Source organism: Aedes albopictus, chromosome 1 (assembly GCF_035046485.1).
Source record: "Aedes albopictus strain Foshan chromosome 1, AalbF5, whole genome shotgun sequence".
Taxonomy (NCBI): Eukaryota; Metazoa; Arthropoda; class Insecta; order Diptera; family Culicidae; genus Aedes; species Aedes albopictus.
The window spans coordinates 119,310,273-119,332,064 of record NC_085136.1 but is presented as its reverse complement, the minus strand read 5'-3'; the positions used below and the strand labels follow the sequence as shown (position 1 = coordinate 119,332,064).

General features: G+C 43.8%; 1 protein-coding gene across 2 annotated transcripts in view; it reads right to left on the bottom strand.

Moving 5' to 3' along the window:
* The window catches only part of LOC109402227 (lachesin), a 525,383-nt gene that overhangs the window by 190,971 nt on the left and 312,620 nt on the right, over window positions 1-21,792 (bottom strand). For both annotated transcript variants that reach the window (XM_062845257.1, XM_062845259.1), the window contains exon 3: window positions 712-821. In XM_062845257.1, the coding sequence (XP_062701241.1) occupies window positions 712-821 (110 nt within the window). The remainder of the gene's footprint in view (window positions 1-711; window positions 822-21,792) is intronic.

Below are 21,792 nucleotides of genomic sequence, written 5' to 3'. Positions count from 1 at the left end.
CTCCCTTGTGCCAGCTTCGAATTCAGTGATCACAAGCACTTCCGACATTGGCTTCGGCTTGTCAACTTGCTTCGAGCAGTCCGCTCCTAATGGGTCCTCTCCTTTCAAGTACACTCCCCGAAAATCCGCGGTTGATGGCTTGTCGCCAGCGCTGTTGGCTGATCCTTCAGCCAACAGAGGTTTTTGGCCTATCAACGCATTGACTCGATTACGAGTTTACGAGCAGCGTAACTGCCTCTGGATCGCTTCCCTCTTCTTCACGAACTCTTGCTCTGCAGCCAGTTGGGCCTCTAGCAATTTATGTTCATGCTTCAACTGCTGCATCTTTATTTCGCGCTGAATATGGGGTAAAAGTATGAAAAAAATTAAGGATGAAAGAATAAAAGAATCATTTTTTCCCGACCTCAACATACATAACCACTTATGGTATCTGTAATAAAATCTTTAAAGAGTACTTTCAATGTTAGTACCACTGCAGATTTAAAAATATTAAAAAAATGCACCAACTTCACTTTGCTGAAATCAATCACATTGATTCAACTGAGTCGAGCATGACATACACCTATCAATAAGACCTGTCTTAGCTCATCGACAACATGACCGCCAATTTGTTCCGTTAATCTTCCCCATGTTGCCACACTATCCTTGATCACTTGATTATAAGCACACACACACATCGCAACGCAACGCAACGGATATTGCCGCACTTACCCGGTATCCTCCCAGATGTCGTACGTGACAGGTGAACGTGGCATCCCGGCCGATTGCCACCGATATGTTGATTATTGGCTCGGCGAAATCCGGCTGGAACGTTGATGCGTCTGAAAGTGGAACCAGAAGAAGGAGAAACGGTGTGAGTGCTTTGCTTATTAGTTCTCGGTGCGTTCGGAAACTAGGCCATAGCATGTAGGTTCAAAACGTGCTTCAAAGTGCGGAAACACCGCACCGTGGCGTTGACAGTGTCACCAGCTCGTGTCGTGTCGACAAAAACCTTTCAATCATCGTAACACCGCCGGCCGGACCTGTCGGCTTCAATTTGAGCGAAGTTTGACTTCTTTTAGAGTGCACTGCGAAAAAAGGGGCAACCCAAACCGGAAGCAGCTTAGCGCTACACACGGCGACGGCGGCGCGTGCCGCCCCTTGCACTTCCGCGTGTCCGACCGTGAAGGAAGCAATAAATCATGTGCAACTTCTGCTGCCACTTTGCTGCTGCATGTGCTTGCTGTTAGCGTGCCTAACCTACAAAAGCGCGCTCCCTAGCGGTGCGGTAGTGAGAGCGCTCTTACGCTTTTCTTTCGCGCTAATATGGCAGCAAACGTGCCCTCGAGGCATCCTCCAAAAGTGTGCAAAAGAGGGTTAAGAGCAGAACAAGAACGGGCAGACAAGTCGACACGCTTGTTGGCACTTTTACACGGAGAGCTCTCAAAGGCAACCCTTTCAACCCAGCAGCAGCTATTTAGGATTCGGAGGTATGGCAGAGCCAGTCGTCGTCGTCAAGGGGGATGCTGATCTGGTTTCGAGAGGGATTTTTTTGCGTCTTTCGCGCTTCTGGGACCTCGCTTTGGGGTATTCTTTGAAGGAAGCTTTACGCTGCTGCTGGTTGATGTTGGATCCGGAGCACACTGGCGACTGGCGTGGCAGAACGAGCATAAGGCAAAACATCATTCACATATGGTGTTGGGAGGCGTGCTCGAGGATGGAATGAATTATGCATTTATGCGATTATGGAAGGTGTTGTATCGTTTAAGCTGGTGATGCATGAGTGAGTTCAAATGATTTCCTGAATTTACAGTTTCATGAGCTTGACAAATCAAGGGGGAGGTGGGTAGCTCCACCTGCCCCATACCACATCACGGCCGATGACGACGTACTAGCCACTCTATGCGCAGCGAACTGACCAATAAAATGGTTGTGTTTAACTGCAAGTCACCGGCATGACCTGCGAAACCGACTTTCAAACCGACTGACCTAACTACTTCTCGAGTACACACTCCACCTTCTCTGTAACTCCGATGATATTGGTGATAGCAGATGCATCGGCATTTCAGCAAAGCTCGTCTCTACAAAACCTTTTTATTCTAAACCATGGGAGGATAATCTGCTCAACAGACACCTGAACAGGGAGGTCCAGGTAGTGTGGGGATGAGGACCGTCTTTTACAACAACACAGTGAAAGCTAGGACTACTTTTTCCTCGACCCACTTAACAACATTCCCATGGCAACCAAACGTTATCTCTCCAGAACCACCAAGAAGACATTGTTTCAGAGAGGGGCTAGTGCATATCTTACCCTCAAGGTTAGCTGCGTAGCCTGGAGTAACGAACATCGATGACTCGCTTTGGGTAGTCTACCAAGCTCAACCAAGCATGCTGATGCTTATTCAGTTACCCGAGTCGTCCTTACCACTCCCTTTGTCCTGAAAGGCAGGCAGGGTCGACACCACGCCTGCTTCCAACTGCAAGTATCAAGAACTTATTCCGCGAGGACAGTGATTTGAGCTTCCCTCAAGTAAGTTCCTATCAGCCAGCACACAAAAGGACGTGCAGACATGGGGCCTCCACCTGTCCCGACCCTTACCGGTGCCCCGTTTCCAACCGCGGGCTCGGATCCAACCCAGTTACGACAGCAACGCTACTAGGATGTTCTCTCCGCGGCCACTTAATCGCTGTAAGGGTCGATCTCGACCGCAGGGCACCGGTATGACCTACGAAGCCGACTCCGAACCCCTGGACCACCTCTTGTACTGCATCTGGACTGGCCATTCTCCGAGTCCACGCGCCACCTCTTCTGTAGCTCCCAGACGATATGGGTGATAGCCGTTAAAACGGCATTCCAGCTAACCTCATCCCTACACATCCTCTGGACCAAGTTGTCCGGATTTGGACCAAGTTGTAAAGGATTTGACCATAGAGGCCATCCTGGCAGTCCTGCGTATGCCTCTTGTGCCGCGCATTTCGAAGCACTCCATGTCCTCACTGATAAGAATGCTGATAGGCACCATACCAGTAATGACGCAGATAGCGTCGTGTGACACGGTACGGTACGCACTCGCAACCCTCAGGCACAAAAGCCTGTAAGTACTTTCCAGCTTCCGTCGGTAGCATTCAGTACTTAGTGCAGTGCCCCACGCCGGGCCGCCATACCTAAGTATGGACGTAGCAATACTAGCCAGAAGCTTGCGCTTGCTAGCATACAACGCAGAGCTTTTGGACATCATCCGGGACAGTGCCACTAAAGCTGTGGAGGCTCTTTTGCAGGCATAATCGACGTGGCTGCCGAAGGTAAGCTAATCGTCGATCATCACCCCAAGTATTTGATGGAGCGCTTCGACGTGATAGTGTACTCTCCTACACTGATCACCGCCTGTTGCTCCGACTTCCGGTTGTTCACAACCATCGCCTCAGTCTTGTGATGAGCCAGCTCCAGTTTCCTGGACCGCATCCACGCCTCCACAATCTTGATCGAGTGGTCGGTAGTCAACTTCACCTCCTCGATTGTTTCACCGTAGACTTCGAGCGTAATATCGTCGGCAAATCCGACAATCTCCACTCCCACTGGGTACTCCAACCTCAACACCTCGTCGTATATGACATTCCATAACACCGGACCCAGGATGGAGCCTTGCGGGACTCCTGAGGTTATGTGAAAGCCCTTCCGACCCACCTCTGTGTCGTAAATCAATACTCGATTCTGAAAGTAACTTTCGAGAATCTTGTACAGGTCCCCGGTATCCCCAGACGCAAAAGCGTATTGGCAATAGCAGACCAGCTGGCGCTTTTAAACGCATTCCTCACATCCAGAGTCACTACTGCATAGTAGCGAATTCCCCTTCACTTACGCTCGAGTCCTTTCCCGGCGGTTTTTGTAAGCGACCGGATAGCGTCTACGGTCGGCCTCCCCCTTCGGAAGCCGAACTGTCTACTCGAGAGACCATGTAGAGTCTCAGTGCGCCTCAACATTCTATTGAGGATGATCTTTTCGAGCACCTTCCCCGCCGTGTCAATCAAGCATATTGGTCTATATGCCGATGGGTCTCCGGGTGGTTTCCCCGCCTTTGGCAATAGTACCAGGCTCTGCCTCTTCCAAGCTTCTGGGAAAACTCCCTCGTTCAGGCATTTCTGCATAGCAGACCTGAACATCTCGGGAGCCTCTGCAATAGCTACTTTTAAGGCCAGGTTCGGAACTCCGTCCGGACCTGGGGCCTTACCTACGCTAAGGGACTTAGCTATCCCCGCAAGTTCCACATCGGTGACCCTCTCCTCATCGCCAGCCCCAGTCCCCGGCTGTCCTACGAAAGGAGGCCAGGGACTAGGACAATGACATGACGCGGAAAAAGCCCTTCCATGATCCCCTCTAACATCTCTGGAGATTGCTCTGTAGGAGCCATTACTCCTTGACCGTAACGATCCTGTAGGCACTTTGACAGAGACCCTCAAAGCAGACCTTTTTGCTTGCCCTAATCTCAGTCTTCGGCGCGGCTTTTGCAGCCGCGAACGCCATCCGACGTTCGTTTCGCTCTTTCTCAGATCGTGCTCGCTGCATCCTCCGCCAAGCCCGTAAGTAAGCACGGCGCAGGTCCGTAATCACTTGAGTCCACCAGTAAGCCGGCGGTCTCCCATTTCTAGGGTTGACTCGCACCGGGTTGACTCGCACCGGGTTGAAAGCACCGGTACCAGCTCAGCGCCGTCTAAACCAAGTAGGTTTCGCTCACGGCCTACGGCTCTGCCTTGACCTAGCCGCTTCTTTCTCTACCCACTGCCTCCTGTTGTTGTAGTCGATACTGTAGCAAACCGCCAGGTGATTGCTGTAGGTGTAGCCATAGTTTTGTCTCCATTTCTAACTATGTACTTGTTAGGCCAGGACTACAAAAAATAACGTCAATAATCGACTGCACACCGTTCCGACTAAAGTAACTATTGGTTCCGTAATTAGCCTGGTCGACATTTACTATCGCCAGTGCTTCTAGCAGGATCACATCCCGCCCCGCTGGTTCTTTTAACTGCTTCCCCATTTCAAGGCCCAGGCATTAAAGTCACCCGCTGTTACCACCAATCTTCGCTCTGTTAGCACGGTCGTCATACAGTCCAGCATCTGCGTGAACTGTTCGATCGGCCACAGCGGAGACGATTAACAGCTACAGAAGAAAACCCGTTTATCTTGTCGAAGCCCTCATAAGTAGTAGATACAAACTCCGTTAGTAGCGGGTACTCAATATGGGTCTGCCATGATTGCGATATCTGTTCCGCAGTCAGAAACTGCCTGACAAAGCAGAAGCCAGCGGCACCTCGAACTATTGTCGCAGTACCGTGACGAGCTCTTCCGCGTTAGTGATCTCACAGGAGATTTTTTCGGCTTTCAGTCTATGAAGCGATTAAATCGAAAGTATCTTTCCTATGCCCGACGTTTCAATGGGCTGTGCCGTCTGGTTTTTTTTTTTATCTTCATAGCCGCCTCCTTTGTAAGAGCCCTCATTCAACGCCCTCACCAAGGACCTCTTACGCCAGAGCTTTTCAGACGGAGCCCTAGCGTTCCTTGTCGCACTAGAGCTCAAGGATCATTTCAACGGTACAAGTACGTCTAATTGTACGCATACTGACTCCCAGGTCCACGAGATTGTCGTCGCTCCGCATTGCTTTCAAGAGTTCTGAGTACTTGAATTGATCAGTCTTGATGACAAGCGCGTCCTTCTCGCGCTTGGCACCTGACCTCCTACGTTTTCTAGGTCTGGTGTTTCTACGCTCCAACGCTGCTTGCGGTTTCTTCTTCTTCCGCTGAGGGTAGAATTAGCATTTATGTTAAAATACACAAAAATAAAAACTAAAAAAAAATTCTTCTTCCGCTCTACTTTAGTCAAAAGGGCGTCCTCTCGCTGCCCAGCCCTAGTTTGCTGAGGACTAATCAGTGGTTGCAAACCCCATATTTTTCGAGCCGAAACGGTCCCTTATCTTCTTTCCGGATTCGACTTGCCGGCTTTACTACTGACCTTCGGGATTAACAGCCGCCAACCTTGTGGGTGCCGCTTCTGCGATTGCTTGTCATAAGCAAAAGCATCCGCTACATCTTTGGGGCTACCCGCGAAAACAAAGGCCACCATCTTGATAGTCATCGTTTACTTTGACTTCGCGGGTTCTGCCGCTGCCGCAGTTGCCACTAAGTTGTGTCATTTTCGCAAGTGGGCATGCGCTCAGCCACCGCCACCTGCGAACGTAAAAGTGTCGACGAGAATTAAGTGAAATAGTGAGAAACAGCGGCAAAAGTGTCTCCTGCGAGGAAGAGAAGAATTGTCGGTAGGCACAGGTCGGTACCAATTCACCTCCTGGGGGCGATCGTTCGCATTCACAATCAATTGCGATGAAAACATGCAACAGGCTTGACAACATCAACACCCAGCATTTGTGCCACAGCAGCAGCAATCGTCAAATCCGATTCTTCGTCCTTCGGTATTCCCGCAACCTCAGCCTCGTTATTAGCAATTTTCCCGACCTCCGATTCGACAACAAAATGTTACTTCGAACGAGTTCATCTGACCGCGCTTCCAGTTCTTTCAGCACCTCCAACACTAACGGTCGAAACTTCACCGACATTCTGGAAGCCACCGAAGTTTGAGTTTGAGTGTTCGTACGAGATTTCCAACAATCGAAAGGCTCGATTGTACGTCGTGAAGCAACAAGAAGAGGCTTGTGGCATACTTAATGTATAAGACCGTCGACGAGGACTTAGACCGCTTGGAGAGGGCTGGAATCTCCCGCTGCCACAAGACATCTTCGCAAAATTGGCTAACTGCAAAGTAGGGTATGTGTTCCATAATTAATCTCACGCTCCCATATTCATCCTATTCGAAAACAAGCGATTACGGCACCGATTGAGTCCGTTCTTTTTGTTTTCATGGGTGCTCACTTCTAACAAAAAATACAAAAATTAGAAACAAAACAAACAGCGCTTGAATCCTTTGTTTTTCGTAGGATGAAAATGGGAGCCACATGCTTAAGAAGGGAACCAATACCCTATTTAGCCAAATTGATCTTTCATGGAAGAAGTTTTTATGGACGTCCGAATGTCAGCACGCCTCCGAGAACTTCAAGAAAGTCTTCACGCACTACACTCAACAGCTGGACCTAATTGTTTCAGCAAATGATTCTCTCATCGGAATCGGGGCCACAATCAGCCACAAGTTCTCCAACGGCTTAATCAAGATAGACAGCATGCATCCAGAGCGTTGACTTCAGCTGAGCAAGCATACAGCCAACCAGTTTGCAATCCTCTTGCGATAGTATTTGCTGTAACCAAGTTTAATAAAATAATCTTCGGCCGGAAGTTTACTTTACAGACAGATCATGCACCACTTCCTCGAAGCTTCGGATCTAAAAAAGGCATTCCGGTCTGCAGGCTAATAGGTTGCAATGCTGGGCGCTACAATTGTCTATGTACGACTTCAAGATCGTCTCGTCTATGTCAGTAAGGACAAGTTTGGCATTGCAGATGTTCCGTATCGTTTGATTTAGTACCATGTCATGCCAACAGAGGACAGGGAAGGACATCAAGAAGGACAGCGGATGAAAGCAATTGTCCGTCTATTGGCCATCTTTGGATGAAGACATCGTTGCTCAAGTCGGTTTCTGTCTCCATTGTGCAGCTGTAGCTAAGAGTCCAGTACACCGAAGTCCACACCATTGTCATGGCCAAAATCACGTGGACTACGCCTGACCAATGGAAAGCGAATAATTCCTGCTATGCATCAAGAGTTTGGTATTAAAATTCGCGAAAGGAAGTGGACATAGGCACTCGGAATGGTTTTGGAACCAGTTAGGCGTGTTATGTTCAATGTGTACGTGGAAGACAAGCGAATGGTACATTCCCATCTCAACCAGCTTCGAACACGTATCACGGGTAGCAAGTCTCCAATGAACTCTATCAAGCCATCTCCAAATCTATCCTTGGGCATCTTGCTCATGACCTGGAATCTGTCCAAGCCACGTCCTACACATACCGTTATCGCCACAACTCTAGTACCACTGGGTACGCCAGTCGCAAGAACCGAGCCATCGTCACACGGAAATTGGCGAATTATTCCAGCAATCCACACATACCTAATATCAAAATACCTAATCAGAAGCGTCTACGTCAACTTCGTCCTTATCTGGATCTACATCAACCTACAATCCTCAGTCTGGGCAGAGTTCCTATCTGCCAATGAAAACTATACAGCTGTTCAAGTATCTCGTTGGTCTCCTCTATGCCCAAGAAAGTTTAGACAAGAGGTCACATGAATAAATCTGAGTAACTATTTTTTACTCAGATCTCTGTGAAGTTTCACAGAGATTTGCTCCACGGCTTCACATAGATTTAGTAAAGAGTATTTACTCAACTTTATTCATATGACATAAGCTCTCGACCGGAACGGGATTCGAACCCGTCGTCTTCGGTGTGGTGATCCATAGCCTTACCCACAAGGCTTACTTCACACCCCTGACTCCGCTGGTTCGTGAAACACCTCTTAGCTGGTGGTAAAGCGCAGCGGTGTGGCCATGTTACAACTTTTCCATATTTTCTCTTCATTGGCGGCATAAACAAGTTGTTTTCATTTGACACATGTATTTAATTCCCACCTAACCTTACACTTCCTTTCTCCTACCTGCGATCGCTCGCTCCTATCCTCACCTTTTCCTTCCTTCACTCACTACTAACCTCTCCTTTACACATTCGGCTTTCTTTCTGCGTCTCACATCTGTCGCTTGGTAGCTTACCGATTGGAACCAACTGGCCTGGAACTAGCTCTCCTTATCGTCCGTGGAGGCTCGCCACGTGCTATGTCGTCTTCTGTACTCGCTGCGAAACAATTCCCATCGATCGATGCGTTCTTGCTCCCTGAACGGGACGTGACTCTCCGACCTTGGCCGAGTGGCGTGAAGTGGCTTGCACCGCGAGTTCAGCCATTGCTGACAAGTCCCGCCGATCGATCTTTGGTTGATCCACGATCTCCGGCCCACCGCACTGGACAACCGGCCTCGTTTACTGCGGGATAGCAGCGTCCACGTGGAGCGTGCGATTGGCAGAGCTGGCACTGGAATCTTCATCGCGGATGCGTCACGACCGATTACCGAGACAAAAAAGACCGGTCCGGAAGAGTAACTTTTGCCGTTTCCCAAAAACGTCCGCACGGCACGATGGTGGCCCAAAGAAGTCCCAAAAAAATGACCACGTGGTTTATGGACAGCCCCAAAGTGCTCTCTCCGCCTGGCAGTAACCATTGTTTATCTGTCAGCAAGTTTCTATCACGTTCGTTGAACATGACGTGAGAAGGTGCTGTCTTTCTCTGCATGCCATTCACAGTTTTATAAAACCTTCGCATATCATTCTGTTCCATGCTTTCTAGCGCCTGAGCAATCACAGCGATTCGGCTACTCTTGCTTTCCAATTTTCCCAGTTCTGCCTAATAAGTAAGGCTATCGAAAACTTCGAACATTAATTCAGAAGGTTAATAGTAGGTTAAGCTCATGACCCATTCGAATATCTGATTTCTACTCTCATATCAGAATGGATTGTTTTCAGGCCTTCGCAGAAATTTTAATAGAGAATACACATGTGGCCTTGATTGTCTTCAACACTTTGTACAACATCATTTCCTTGAAAGCCATTCAACAAAACAATGTCAATTTTATTCAAAAGCACATCCGAACCCCTCCCATCGGAGCATCGGCATTCAGAAGCAACACATGTTCGAAACCTCAATTGACCTCAACAGCTCCGGCTTCCGCTGCTTCCATCCAACCAATTCCTAAACACCATCCGATTATAAACTTCCACTCGGTTATTTCGGAAAAGCCTACGCAAACCGCAAACGATTGTCTTCCCTCACAATCACTCTCTTGAACGAGAAGAGGTAGGTACATTACAAAGCGGTATGAGCAGCAGCACAGATTGCCAGTTGAACGTTGTTGCCACACCATCGAACGGAAACGGACTCCGTACCCTCCATACAGACTTCGTACATTGCCTCACTTCATCCACTAGATACTACACTATGGGATTGGGTCACTCACTTCCGAGGACCAACCGACCGACCAGACCAACTGACGACGACTGTTGTTCGATTCAATGATTTAGTCAACACCACATCCACTCCGTTATCTACGTTGATGCGGGCGGTTGTGGTGGTGGTTATGAAAGGGGATGGGATATCATCTCCAATGTCGAGCAGACCAACAACATCGGAAATAAGCATCGAACCGTTTAAGGACAAGCTGTTGGCTTTGTTGGCCGCACCACCACAATCTGCGCACAAGCTGTAGAAAAGATTGATCAGGCTGGAAAACTGGAAAAGCAACGAAGAAAAGATGATAGTTTAGTGGGGCTTGTAGGAAGTTGGTTTTCAAAATATTGTATGGAACTTTGTTTGAAAAATACACAAGCAATATGATTTTTGTCTTTCTCGTACACTAAGTGATTAGAAAGGCTATATGTTCGCTCAAAAAACGATTTTTCGCAAAAAGGCTCGGATGATCAAGTCGCAAATACCAATCAACTCACATCGACGAATTGAGATGATGTCTGTATGTGTGTATGTATGTATGTCTGTGCGCAAAATAAGTTTACTCACTTTTAGGACAGTTCCCGTTGGCCGATTTTTCGGATTATAGCTCGAATCGAACAGGAATTTTTTGCTATTGAAAATGGTCTGGATCGGTCAAGGCGTTTCGGAGTTATGGCCATTTCAGTGATTCGCACCAGCACCGGTAGAACTGACCGTATATAAATCTGAACCAAGCCCCATCATGCGACACATCAAACTGCGGCGATTTTGGTAACCTTTAGCATGGTTGACGAATTTTGAGTGGAAATCAAAACTGGAGACTAGAAATTCCACGATGTCGGCCCAAAATTCAAGATGGCGGCCTAATATTCAAGACGGCTCAACATTCAAGATTGTGGTTGTTTAATAGAGTTTTATGCTCTTGAACCATGTACTATGACTATATTTGGTATAGGGAAGATGTCTGGAGTCCAAAAATTGGCAACCAAAATATCCAAGATGGCGATCCAAAATGCAAGATGGCGTCTGTTTATTTAATGGAGTTTAACCCCAAGTAACACATCTGTCACAGAAGAGTTAAGGCAGTGCAAGTTTTTGTTGCGTAGATGGCACTGTGACTTACTTCTAGCAAGTAAGTAATTATTTGTTAGAACTAAGTCTCAGTGACTTCTGCGCAACAAAATCTTACGCTGCCGTGACTCTTTTGTGACAAAGCGTGTTACTTGAGAGCTTCTAAGCCATGCAATATGAGAATATTTAGCATGGGGAAGATGTCTGGAGTCCAAAAATGACGACCAATTGATTGATTTATCTTTATTTGAGAGACTTTCAGCCCTTGGCTGGTTCGTCTCTAATGACGACCAAAATATCCAAGATGGCGATCCAAAATCCAAGATGGCGGTCTAATATCCAAGATGACGACTCAAAATTCAAGATGGCGTCTGTTTAACCCTTTGGAGCCGGAGGGGTCATATATGACCCCAACCTAGAAACGGCTGTATAAATTCACTCATTCGATAAAACAGCATACTGTTTTCGGCAAAGTTGCTGCAAATTGGGAAAAATGGGCATATTTGTATTTGGGTCTTCATTGACAACCTAGAACATCCAGAACACCCTGTAAAACTAAATTATTGACATACCAGTTGATCTAAAAGCTGAACTTGGATGTGGGTTACGTTTACATGTATTCATTTAACCTTTGTCAAGAATATCAAAAGGTATTTTATATTCTGGGATGTTCTAGGTGTTCCAAACTGTCCTATAGTAAAGTCCTTCAAATCTACAATTATAATTTTATCAATTTTCGCCACAAATAATAGCATTACATAACCTACTAGGATCCGTGATTTTCTTGGCATTTACAATGTCATTTATAGACACTATAGAGAAATTCCAGAAAAAAATTCAGAACTTCAGGTCTACACTCGTAACAAGAGCCATATCTGTTATACTGAGTAACGTTGCATAACCGAACGCAGTTACTGGAGCAATCTGAAGTCTACTAGCTTATAACAAACCTTTGGGACGTTAAGGATCGTCCAAACTGTTCTATAATTAAGTCCATCAAATCTACAAGAATTACTTTATGTGTTTTCGCCATAAATAACAGCAGTGCACAATCTGCTGGGATTTGCAAAGCTCTTTAAATCTCAAATGTCATTTAGAGACACAACAGGGATATTCCAGGTCAGCCAAATTATCTTGGAGTTCAGAACTTCAGGTCAACACTCGTAACAAGAGCCATACCTGTTATACTGAGTAACGTTTCTTAATCAACCGCAGTTACTAAGGCAATCTGAAGTCTACTAGCTTATAACAAACCCTTGGGATGTTCAGAACCATCCAAACTGTTCTATAATTAAGTCCTTCAAATCTACAAGAGTAACTTTATGTGTTTTCGCCATAAATATTGGTATTGCATAATCTGCTGGGATCCGCGAAGCTCTTGAAATCTCGAATGCCATTTGGAGACACTACAGGGATATTGCAGGTCAGCCAAACTATCTCGGAGTTTAGGACTTCATGTCTACACTCGTAACAACAGCCGTATCTGCTATACCGAGTAATGTTGCATATTTATTCGTGGTTACTGGATCAACCTGAAGTCTACTTGTTTATTATAAGCCTTTGGGACAATCAGGTTTGTCCAAACTTTTCTTTAATGAAGTCCATCAAGTCTACAAGAAAAACTTTATGGGTTTTCACCATAAATAATAGCAATGCATCATCTTCTGAGTTCCGTGAAGCTCTTGAAATCTCAAATATAATATAGATACACTATGTGAATGTTTCAGGTCAACCAAACTATCTTGGAGTTCAGAACTTCAGGTCTACACTTGTAACATCAGCTATATCTGACACACTGAGTAACGTTTCATAATCAATCGTGGTGACTGGACCAACCTGAAGTCTACTATATATTACTATGAATCTTCGGGACATTGAGAGTCGTTCAAACTATCCTGAAGTTCAGGTATTGATAGTAACACTACTTCAAACTGTAATCTGTAATCCAGGAGGGGCATATCATGAGTAATTTCAAGACAGTTTTGAGCTATTCCAGATCAACAACACTACTCCGGAGACCATAGCTTCAGGTCTACACTTGTGATTTGTGATTTGCCTCTATGTCAAGTAGTGTTACATAGTCCACTGTACTTACCAAAGTAGTTAGAGGAACAATAAACGTTGTTATATTTTCTGGGATATTATGGGCTTCCTTACTGTTATGAAGCTTAGTTGATAAAAACATTCACTGTGACATAAGGCGATTTCGTTTTAGATAGTAATGTAACACAACATTTTTTTGATAATTTAGCTATGTCGTTGTCTCTGGTTGTATTCTGTGAGCTCCAGTAAGTAAAATAGATTATGCAACATAACTCCATATAGCCAAAACAAAAACTTCAATTTCTTCAGATGCTAGATATTAAACATAATAATAGTTTTGTTGCGCATAAGTGCGCTCTTTAGATTTCAATTAAATGAACATCCCTAGAATTTCCTAAATGCCAATGCTTGACTGATAATAACAAAGGAACGGCAGTGTAACATCTAGTGAGGAGGTGACGGTTGGAAACCAAATGTTTCTACCATAGTTTTACCGAATTTGTAAGTTTTTAATATATTTTACAATAACTCAAATAAGCCTAATAAAATCACACTTGCAGCTTTGTAGCAGGTCCAACAGCAATCATGTGTTTGCTTCACAGTAATCTGCTGAAAGAGTCGGTGCCAGCAATGCCTCTTCGCAACAAGTTCGGATGGCCCCGGCTGATCTTATGATGTCCATTGAACATTCAGATGACACAGCGAAACATTTTTTTGTCTTTAAAGCGAACTTATGTGTCTCTGACAGATTTTGGGTCGCTGAATCCGAATCCGGGCTCGGAATTGCTCTTCTAGCACGTCATAATTTTGAGCTTCAGCCCAATTTATAGGGCAAAATTTCAAGGTATTAATCGGTCAACTAACATCTAAATTAACAATGTATGTCAAATATTACATTTTACCTAATCAAATTTGATAATTTGAGGTATAGCTAAAAAATGTGACGTGCTGCAGCAATTCTGAGCCCGGATTCCGATTCAGCAACCCAAAATCGGTCAAAGACACATAAGTTTGCTTTTGAGACAGACCAAAAGTTATATTTTGTTGCGCTGTGTGATTTGTTGGAAATAATAGATTACAAATCGTAGCTTTGTAGAATGAAGTAAGCTACCGTTACACCCGTAGACTTTAGAGTGTAATCATAAGAACGGTTTGGATGGCCCTAAGATATCCGAACAGATCTGATACTGTCTATGGAATTTTTAGAAAACTCACTGGACATGATAGTTTACAAATCGTAGCTTTTTATAATGAAGGAAGTTACAAATTGTAGCTTTGTGTAATGAAAGAAGCTACTGTTACACCCGTAGACTGTAGGATCTAAACTCAATAACAGTTTGGATGACCTAGGACATCCCGACTGATCTGATACTCTCTATTACCCTACTGGACATAACGGATTACATATCGTACCTTTGTATACTGAAAGAAGTTACCATTACACCCGTTGCCTTTAGGATCTAAACTCAAGAATAGTTTGGATGACCAAGTATATCCCAACAAATCTGATACTGTCTATTGAATTTTCAGAAGACTCACTAGACATGATAGATTACAAATAGTAGCTTTGTAAAATGAAAGAAGTTACCACTACACCCGTAGACTTTGGAATCTATACTCATGAACAGTTTGGATGACTTAGGATATCCCGATTGAGCTGATACCGAAAGAGCTGATAATGAAAGAAGCTACCGTTACACCCGTGGACTTCAGGATCTAAACTCAAGAATAGTTTGGATGACCTAGAATATCCCGACTGATCTAATACTCTCTATTAAGCTCCCAGAAGACTTACTGGACATGATAGTTTACAAATCGTAGGATGGCCTAGGATATCCAGAAAAAATATTCTGCATATTATTCTACCCTTTTTATGCTATTGAGCACCAAAACAACAGAAAAACGTAGAAAAAGTTCCATGATAACGCTTGGAAAAAATCCGGCTTCAAAGGGTTAATGGAGTTAGGGCCCTAAAGCCATGTAATATGAGCATATTTGGGACAGGTAAGATATCTGGAGCCCAGAAATTGCGACCACCCAGACAACCAGTAACCGTATAAGATGCTGCATAAGATGATAAAGTGGAGGCCATATACGTGCATGCCTCCAATTAGGCGCATGTAAGATGTACGTATATCGCCTCCACTTTAACATCTTATGCAACATCTTATACGATCACTGGTTGACAGGGCAGAATATCCAAGATAGCGATCTAAAATCCAAGATGGCAGCTCAAAATTTAAGATGGCTTTTGTTCAATGGAGCTTTAGGCCCTAATATCCAATATGGCCAGAATATCCAATATGGCAGTCTAAAATCCAAGAGGGCGATTTCTATTTAAGATGGCTGTTTTATTGCTCTAAAATCATTCAATATGGGCATATTTGGTAATGGGAAGATGATCGGAGTCCAGAATTTACAAGATGGCGGACTTAAATCCAAAATAGCCGCTCAAAGTTCAAGATTAAGGCTTTTTTCAGAGTTTCAGGCCCAAACATCAAAAGTCAGATTAACAATATGATTTATGGTGCCATGAAATGGATTTTTGTTAAACATATGAATTTTGTCAAGGGTTTTGTTGAAATGGGTTTTCGAAGGCACGAGAAAGGCGCCATCACCGCCAGGTGGATTTATTCGAGTTTTTTTTTTGTTACAAGAAACGAAGGTCCGTAAGCCCATACACTAAACTGGACTCAAACAAACCTCACACTCTTCGCTAAGTAGTGTTGCAATCCATACCTACACGTGTCGCTGAAGTTGCACCACGATTTCCCGAACGAGAAAGTTATTGTGATTGTAATTTATTTAGTATAAACGATACCCTGTTATTGACTCACAACCTACACCAACTCGATATAATTACAAGACAACAGAAGCTGAACGTTTCACTGCGTCTTAGTTGAATAACAAGCGGCAACAGTTTAACAACCCATGTTTTCCAGTATTCCCCTGGAAGTACTTAATTGGTGTTGGAGACTAGTTTTGCGATTGCTCCTTCCCTTCGCCCGAGGTCAGATACACATTGTTGCTTTACATACAGCACAGCAGTATTTCGACAAAACGCTTCGTACAAACTTTAAATCATGCCTTCCTCCGGAACATCCGCTTGAAAATTTTTCATCCCGGCATAAAATGTTGAGCCGGCATCATCCTGCCCAACCAAACGCGCGCCGCCGCCACCATTCATATCCTGTTTGACTTTCCAACCCAATCAATCAACATTTGCGCAAATAACGACGACAACCGGGTTGGCCCGTAATCGCTCAGTGATTCTTGGAAGAAGAGTTTATCCAACAAGCCAGCTAGCTAGCAACAATGAACGGAAGAGGATGCCGAAAATCCCTTCTGTAAATATATGAACTTCCACAGTTCAAGCTATTTCAAGTTCCACGCTACAATAACGGTTGAGGTTGATGCTGGCAGCTTGCCGTGGATGTCGTGCTATTTGGCGATGATGAAAGGATAAATAAAACGATGGAAGATCGAGTGGAAAAACAAAGGTTGTCCGACGGAAAAACGAAAATGTTTTTTTTCGACAGATCAATAAATTTAGAAACAACCATACGATGAATGTGCGACGACTGTTCTCGGCTATGGATGATTTTGGGCAAAATCGACGATACAAAACGATACAAGCTGACGAACTCGGTTCACAACCCTTCCGTGTAGTCAAAGAATATGCCATTGGTAGGATGTTCAATTTTTCTTCGAACAATACTGTCGAAGGAAGTGTTTTCGACAAAGTGAGTGAAATCATTGATTGAATATTTCTCTTTCAGAGGGTGGAAGCTCTGATAATACATATAGGCTGCTTGTAAGACCATTTGGGGGGGTCCAATTTTGGGAAAAATAATTTCAATCGGTATACAGGGTGACTGGTAATTCGTGTTACACCCGAAAGGAGGTGAAAGTAGACCATATTTGCAGCAAAAAATTGTTCTACAGGTAGGTCCGGAAATCACTGCTAAGTGAGTTATTCAAAAATTAGTGTTAATCAATTACCCCATCTTTAAACATCTCTAACTCAGAAACTATGGACCGTATAATCAATCTTAGCGCATGGATAGGAAGCTTAAAGCTTTGTCTTTTAATGCTCTTTGGACAGGTAATTGATAAAAAGTCATTTAAGTGCAGAAATTTTGACTTTTATGTAAAAAGTGCCTAAAAATGTACCCCCTTTTCACCTTTTTTGATAGTTTACTCGTAAAAAACGTGATAAATGTGAGAAATGTTCTTCTACAAAACATTCATTTTTTGATACGCTACCAAACTGTCCTTTGGTGCAACATTGTATCTTTCATAGTTTTGTCACAATCTTGAATTCAAAATTTTGTGAAATAAATCAATGTTTTTATTGCAATACTGTCTGGCAACCCTACACGTTTGCTTGCTGTTGGTCGTCGTGCGCATGGCAACGAAGTCCAGCGTCGCGGCGGCGGTCATCGTTTGACAGAGCCAACAGTGAACGGCAAATTGCGCGCTATGTTTATGAATCAATCTCAATGCATCCTTTTCTTTGGGTGAAGATTCAATTCGCCTAGATGCCATACACCCAAACCCACTCACTGGTGGAATTTAGCGAGATCATACCGCTGGGTGGCACCGTTTTAAGGGATTTTCAAACCTACGGGTCGAGACTGGGTCCGGGCCGGGGCCGCGGCCGAGACTCGATAGGGCTTTTGTCGCTTCGTTCTCACTGTACACAATGCTCACAGGACTATAGCGCCTGCGCACCAGCAATTTATGTTGCGCGAACGCACGCACAGTTTGAAGCGGTTGTCATTTATTTTTGTTTATGTTTCTGCGCACTTTCTCCATTGTGTTTGATGTACATTCATCCAGAACTTTCTTTTGTAATTTCTACAGGAATCTGGGATTCCTCCAGCTTTTTTATGATTTCCCTTGGAGTGCTTTCTGGGACTCTCCCGTAGTTCTTTCAGGAAAACCTCTAATGAGATTCTTCTAGGAGTCCTTCCTGGTATTTCTCCAGCTACTCCGTTTGGGGTTTTGTCCTTGAGTTCAACTAAAATTTCTTCTGGGATACTTTCAAGAACTGGTTTAGAATTTTTCTCCAGAAATTCCTCCAGGAGTAGCTTCCCACAGTTTATTTATTTTCAGTTCAACGAGAAGCCCTCCTGAAGTTCCTGAGAGTGAGTCTAGGAGCTCCCCAGGCATTCCTCCAGGGCACCCTCAAAAAATACCAAGGGAATTTCTTTAGAATTAGCCCAAGAATTTCTCCAGAATTTGTCGTAGAATCACCCTAGGATTTTACTGGGAATTTCTCCATTATAGCTCTGGAAATTAATGCAGGAGTTCTCCAGCAATAATGCATGCTTCTCTTCAGGATTTTCCCGAAAATTACTGAAGGACTCAAGGGACTTCTCCAGAAATTCCTGCATTAATACCACCAGGACTTCCTCAAGGGATTCCTCCAAAAAATCCTCCACGATGTCAACTAAAAATTCTTCCAGTAGTTCTTCCAGGAATAACTCCAGAAATTCATCTCGAAATTCCAACAGGAATTTCTCTTCAGGAATTGTGGAAGGGATTTTATCAGGAATTCTTCCACGGATTTCACAAGACAATTTTTCAATGAATTGCTCCAAGACTTTCTTTAAGAATTCCTGCAAGGATTTATCTAGGAATTCCTCTGACGATTCCTCTAGATTTTTTTCCACGGTGTCCACCAAGAATTCTTCCAGTTATTCCTCCATGAGTTCCTGCAGGAATTCATCCAGAAATTCTACCAGGAAATCCTGCAGGGATTCCTCCAGGAATCCCACCATAAATTCCTCCTGTAATTGCTGCAGAAGATTCTCTAGAGGTTCCTCCAAGGATTCCTCTAGAATTCCTTCCAGAATTTCTCCCAGGAAATCATCAAGAAATTCCTCTAGGAATTTCTTCAGTAATTCCTCCAGAAATTCCTTCAGTAATTCCTCACAGAATTCCTCTAGGAGTTTCTACAGGGATTTCTTCAAAAATTTCTCCAGAAAGTACTCCATGCATTTCTCCAAGAATTACTTCATGAATTTCTCCATAAATTATTCCAGGAATTCCTCCAGAAATTACTTCAGGTACTACTCCAGGAGTTTCTCCAAGAATTCCACCGGAAATTCCTCAAGGAATACCTCCAGAAATTCCATCAGGTATTTTTCCAGGAAGTCTTCTTGGAAATACTCCAGGCATAACTTCAAGAATTTCTCCGTGAGTTACTCCAGGTATTTCTACAGGATTCTTACAGATGTTTATCCAGGAACTACTGCAAGATGTCCTCCAATTTTTTTTTGCAGGAATTCCTCCAGTGATTCCTTCATAAATTTCTCCAGTAAATGCTCCAGAAAATTCTTTAGAGATTCCTTCAGAATTCCTTCCTGTATTTCCTCCAGGAAATGGTCCAGAAATTTCGCCAGTGATTTCTTTAATAAATCTTCTATGGATTCCTACAGGAGTTCGTACAGAATATCCTCCAGACATTCCTCCAGAAAACACTCCAGGAATTCCTCTAAGAATTTCGCCAGTGATTTTTTTCGTCCAGAAATTTCGCCAGTGATTCCTTTAATAAATCTTCTAGGGATTTTCCCAGGATTTCCTACAGAATATCCACCAGAAATTCCTCCAGGCATTCCTTCAGGAATTCCTACAGAAAATACTCAAGGAATTCCTCCTGGAATTTCACCAGGAATTACTCCAGGAATTCATCCACGAACTTTTCCAGAAATTCCTCCAGGAATTCCTCCGAAAATTCCTCCAAGAATTCTTTCAGGAATTTTTCCATAAAGTCTTCCAGGATATACTCCATGAATTACTCCAAGAATTGCTTCAGGAATAACTCGAGGAATTCCTCCAGAAATTCCTCCAAGAGTTCCTTCAGGAATTCTTCCATAAAGTCTTCCAGGAAATACTCCATTAATTACTCCAAGAAATCCTGGAATAATTTATGGAGAAATCCATGAAGTAATTCTTGGAGAAATGCATGGAGTACTTTCTGGAGAATTTTTTTTTTTAAATCCCTGTACAAATTCCTAGAGGAATTCTGTGAGGAATTACTGAAGAAATTCCTGGAGGAATTTCTAGATGATTTCCTGGGAGAAATTCTGGAAGGAATTCTAGAGGAATCCTTGGAGGAATCTCTAGAGAATCTCCTGCAGCAATTACAGGAGGAATTTATGGTGGAATCCCAGGAAGAATTCCTGAATGAACCCTTAAAGGAATTCCTGGAGGCATCTCTGGATGATTCACGGGAGAATTCCTTAAAGGAATTCCTGAAGGAATCCCATGAGGATTTTCTGGAGGAATTTCTGGAGGAATTCCTGGAGGAATCCCTGCAGGATTTCCTGGTAGAACTTTGGGATGAATTCATGGAGGAATAACTGGAAGACAATGCTCCAGAAAATTCTTTGGAGATTCCTTCAGAATTCCTTCCTGAATTTCCTCCAGGAAATCGTCCAGAAATTCCTCCAGGAATTTCCCCAGCAATTCCTCTAAGAATTTCCCCAGTGATTCGTTCAATAAATCTTCACGGGATTCCTCCAGGAATTCCTACATAATATCCACCAGAAAATCCTCCAAAAAACACTCCAGGAGTTCCTCTAAGAATTTCGCCAGTGATTCCTTTAATAAATCTTCTTAATTCCTACAGAATATCCACCAGAAATTCCTCCAGGAATTCCTCCAGGAATTCCTACAGAAAATACTCCAGGAATTCCTCCAGGAATTACTCCAGAAATTCCTCCAAAAATTCCTCCAAGAATTCCTTCTGGAATTCTTCCATAAAGTATTGCAGGAAATATCCCATTAATTACTCCAAGAATTGCTTCAGGAATAACTCTAGAAAATCCTCCAGGAATTGCTCCAGGAATGACTTCAAGGATTCCTACGAGAATTTTTAAAGAAACTACTTCAGAATATCCTCAAAAAAATCCTCCAGGAATTCTACACGGAAATACTTACGGGATTCCTCTAAGAATGACTCCAGGAATTCTTTAAAGAGCTACTCCAGGGATTTCTCTGGGAAGCGCTTCATATTTTTTTCAGGAAAAGCTCCAGAAACTCCATTAGAACTTACTCCAAGAATTCCTCCAGGAATCACTCCAGTAATTCCTCTAGGTGGGATGTCATCCGGAAATTTATCTAAGAATTCCTCCCAGGAGTTCCATCGGAGTTTCTTTCAGGAATTACTCCCTGGAAGAATCCCAGGTGGAATCCTTGGAGGAACTCTTAAAATAATCCTTGGAGGAATTTTTGAAGAAATACCTGGAGGGAGTCTTGGAAGAATTCCTGGGGGATTTCCTTGGAGAAATTTCATTAGGAATCCCTAGAGAAATACCTGTAGTAAGCCTTGAAGGAGTTTTTGAAAGAGTCACTGGAGGAATACCTGGAGGAATTCAAGGAGGAATCCCTGGAGCTATCTCACAAGTTTTTTTTGGAGGAATTTTTGAAGAAATTCCTGAAGTTTGTAAAGTAATTCCTGAATAAATTTCTTCAAAGTCCCAGGAAGAACTGTTCGAAGGATTTTTGGAGAAATTCATAGAGGGATTCTTGAAGCAATTCTTGGCGGAAGTCTGGGAGGAATTCCTAAATAAACTTTTCTAGGATTTCCCCCAGGAAATCCTCCAGAAAGTCCTTCAGGATCTTCCCCAAAAATCAC